General features: G+C 31.5%; 1 protein-coding gene across 1 annotated transcript; it reads left to right on the top strand.

Annotated features, from left to right (window-relative positions):
* The first annotated feature begins 1,461 nt into the window (after window positions 1-1,461).
* On the top strand, window positions 1,462-3,449 carry LOC149544830 (3'-N-debenzoyl-2'-deoxytaxol N-benzoyltransferase-like). Its single transcript, XM_089796450.1, has 2 exons — window positions 1,462-1,937; window positions 2,329-3,449. Exons 1-2 carry the CDS (start codon window positions 1,491-1,493, stop codon window positions 3,235-3,237), a joined length of 1,356 nt encoding a protein of 451 aa, XP_089652576.1. The 5' UTR covers window positions 1,462-1,490; the 3' UTR covers window positions 3,238-3,449.
* The last annotated feature ends 343 nt before the right edge of the window (window positions 3,450-3,792 follow it).

The raw sequence follows: 3,792 nt of genomic DNA, 5'->3' as shown, positions 1-3,792 counted from the left end.
AAAATAGGGATTTATATTTTATACCATGGTGTTTGGCATTAGAACTAGTTTAAATGCATTAATGTTGGGAAAAACTAAAAACACATTTTCACTCTTGATAATTGATCATAGGGCTCTTTACTTGATTGTGCATTACAAACACATATTGGTGTGATGTTGGTCAGTTGGTAGTTCCAAGTAATGCATGAACAAACTTATTTAACTATCAACCAATGGATTTCACTTGTTATTTCTATTTAACCAAATAATTTGTCTATTCTTTGTTTATATCTTGATAACAAGAGTACACTTCAATATATTTTTAAAAGTTTACATTAGAGTTCATAAACTATGATTTTATTTTATTTTTATTTTATATTTTCAAGTCTACGTGTACTTAAAAATTATTGATAAATAAATTTGTAATAGGCAACATGGAAAATGTATTCTTTTTTAAATCTCAAACTTCACAATTATTTGTAGTCAAACATGTTATTTCATCATCCTTAAGTTAAAAACATGAATAAACAAATAAATGATATTTTTAAGAATGAGAATGGTTAGATATTGAAATACAAAGATGAAAAAATGTTGAAGCCTCAACCCTAGTAGTATGTTCTTGGCAAATTTTACTATTAAGAAAGATATATAGATTATTTGATTTCTTCTATTTCAATTATGTTTCTAAAAGCTTTCTACATAGATTATTAAGCTATAATATCCTAAAATCATATTCTCTATAATTTATTTACTCTTTATTGATGCACTGACTTTTCAAGTGAAAGGACACTAGAATTTAATACAAACTTTTTCACAAATTAAAAATATTAAATTATGACATAAAAAATGGCATCTAATGTGGTGAATTTTGTTTCTATAAAAGTAAAGCTACAATTATAAATTATAGCCAACTATACATATCATGGAATTTAAGAGCTCTAATACATTGTCATGCTACAATTTTTGTTCTATATTTTTATTATGTGTTACACATGATTATAACTCTTTTGCTAGGTGAATTTAGATCTTTCCTAAAATCAATAATGAATGGTTAGTATTATTAATAACTGATAACATTGAAAATGCCTTATTCTTAGATTCATTTCTAGTTGGAATTCATATATAATGAACAGCTTATGAACTATGCCCATCAATTGTGCTTAATAAAAAATTGACAATAATGACAATTGGGTCGGGTAATTAGCCACGGGCCTCCAACTCCAACTATAATAGGTTCTTTATTTTTATGTTGACTCCGATTGAATCGGCTCATTACGTTTTTCTTATTTTAACTGTGATAAGGCACGCAATAGAGGGAATTTCGGTGGAAGGATCGAGCATGCAAAACGTGCAATTTATGGAGGACGACAGATGATGTCATAGTTCTAACAGGAATATTTCGGAGTTTTGGCCACTTGTTGGTTGATGTAGTGTATAAAACGATCTCTTACAACTTGGTTTAATACCACAATTTGAGTATGATCAGTTTCTATTCTGAGAATCAGATAAGAATGGAGAAAGTTGGGGCAACGTCAGAGTTGAAGGTGACGAGCTCTAAACCAGTCATGGTGGCCCCTTCTCTGCCTTCACCCAAAACTATTCTCCCCCTCTCCTCCATTGACAACGTATTTCCTTTGAGACTAATTATCTTCGATTCAATCTTAGTTTACAATGCCCATCACACCATTTCTGCTGATCCAGCAAATATTATTCGAGAGGCTCTCTCAAAATTGTTGGTGTATTATTTTCCGTTAGCTGGAAGGCTCAGATGCAAAGAGAATGGGGAATTTGAAGTGGACTGCACAGGTGAGGGTGCTCTCTTTGTGGAAGCAATGGCAGATAACACTCTTTCAGTCTTGGGGGATTTGGATGAGGTCACACCATCATTTCAACAACTACTCTTTTCACCACCATTTGTTACTACTGCTATTGAGAGCTTCCATCTCTTGGTTGTACAGGTAATTCTTGTCAATACTTTTCTATGACAATATTGTTATGAAAATTCAGATGTCATCAATCTATATATTTCATGAATATTGGTTTATAAGTATTATCTTTCATGAAAAGCAATGGTACACTTAAAACCAATTAATTGATATTACTTTAATTTATCTTAATTCTTTGATTTAAGAAGTTGTTCTCTGACCATTTCAATTTACTCTTTCAAATAAGACCTTTCATCGTCATATTTTCCTGTAACATTGTTGACTTTTGCAAAATTCATAATGCCCAAAATTGTGGAACACACTATTATGGGGTCACCCATTATAATAGTGTTTCAATACTTGATTTTCTAACGAGATACATGCATTTATTTCCATGTTGTTGCCTTGTACTTGATTCATATAGGTAACTTGCTTCACATGTGGTGGTTTTGTTGTGGGAGTCGGTTTCCACCATAGCATATGTGATGGAGGAGGAGCGGGTCAATTTCTTAAAGGACTTGCGGAAATGGCAAGGGGAGAAGCTAGGCCCTCCTTAGAACCAATATGGAATAGAGAGATATGGAAGCCAGAAGACCCTATAAACCTCCAACTTTATCACTTGGAATCTATTATAAAGAGTATGAGTATTCCACACCAACCTTCAATAAAAGATGAATTAATTCAATCCTCACTAGTTATCAAATCTGATGCTATAAAACTTATCAAAAAATACATTATGGAAGAAAGTAGAGAATCTATCTCTACATTTGAATTGGTTGCAGCACTAGCTTGGCGGGCAAGGACAAAGGCTCTTAAAATTCCAAGTTGTCAAAATGTGAAGCTTCTTTTTTCAATGAATATGAGGAAGCTAGTTCACCCCCCTCTCCCACAAGGATATTATGGTAATGCTATAGGTATGGCATATTCAATAGACATTGTGCAAGACCTCATAAGTGGATCATTATTGCGAGCTACACAAATTATAAAAAGGTCAAAGTCAACTTTAATTGATTCAAACTTGATGCCAAGCATTGTGACACATCCATGTACATCAAATGTAGATAATGCACAAGACAATTTTCTAACATTAACTGATTGGAGGCACTTGGGATTTCATGAAGTGGACTTTGGTTGGGGAGATGCAAAAAATGTAAGTTCTCTATTACCTATGGGGGGAGGGTCAGCTCATATAGATTATCTCATCTTTCTTCAATCTCGTGAGAAAATGCCTGGTGGAATCAAGATACTAATGTCCATGCCTAAGTCAATGGTTAATGCATTCAAAGAAGAAATAGAATGTATGATTAATGAATATATGGATAGAAAGGTTTAGAATCATTTAGAGACTACATAAGATGATTAAAGAAAATTTCTCTAGAATAAATCATGTAAAAATATTTGTGATGTCATATTGAATGTATTCACTCTTTTCAAAACAAAGTGTTTTTGCCTAATGAATAGGTGAATGTGAGATCACGATGGGTGGAAGAGTTGAAATGGGAAAAAAAATATCAATGAAATAAGTGCTAGCATTTATTTTTCTAATTCTTATTTCTTCCTCAAATTCTTAAGAATTATCTTCCATTTATGTAAGTGGCAGTCTCAAAACTTATCCATGATGCGCTTAAACTAACTTAAAATTATTAAAAAAATTAACTTCAAGCATGATGATTTTTTAAAATTAAATTTAACATCATGAATCATATATACAACATAATCATTTACTGTTCTTAAAATGTATTTCATTTCTAATTAAAACTTAATTGTATTTGTTGATTCTTTTATAGAAATTTTTTTATGTTTATTTGTGGATGGAGTAGTGCTAAAGTTTTTTTTTAAAGTAGAAGATAAAATTAATATCTTTCCCAAGGCTTTATTCATGTCTATT

Source organism: Cupressus sempervirens, chromosome 8, assembly GCF_028749045.1.
Source record: "Cupressus sempervirens isolate cs-2001-9-10 chromosome 8, ASM2874904v1, whole genome shotgun sequence".
Taxonomy (NCBI): Eukaryota; Viridiplantae; Streptophyta; class Pinopsida; order Cupressales; family Cupressaceae; genus Cupressus; species Cupressus sempervirens.
The sequence above is the reverse complement of the archived record's forward strand: the minus strand, read 5'-3'. Positions and strand labels throughout refer to the sequence as shown.

Bases quoted from the DNA above. Each gene is read 5' to 3' on its own strand.
- LOC149544830 (XM_089796450.1), top strand. From the start codon at position 1,491: ATGGAGAAAGTTGGGGCAACGTCAGAGTTGAAGGTGACGAGCTCTAAA. The intron at 1,938-2,328 runs GTAATTCTTGTC...TGATTCATATAG, and splicing joins TCCATCTCTTGGTTGTACAG to GTAACTTGCTTCACATGTGG.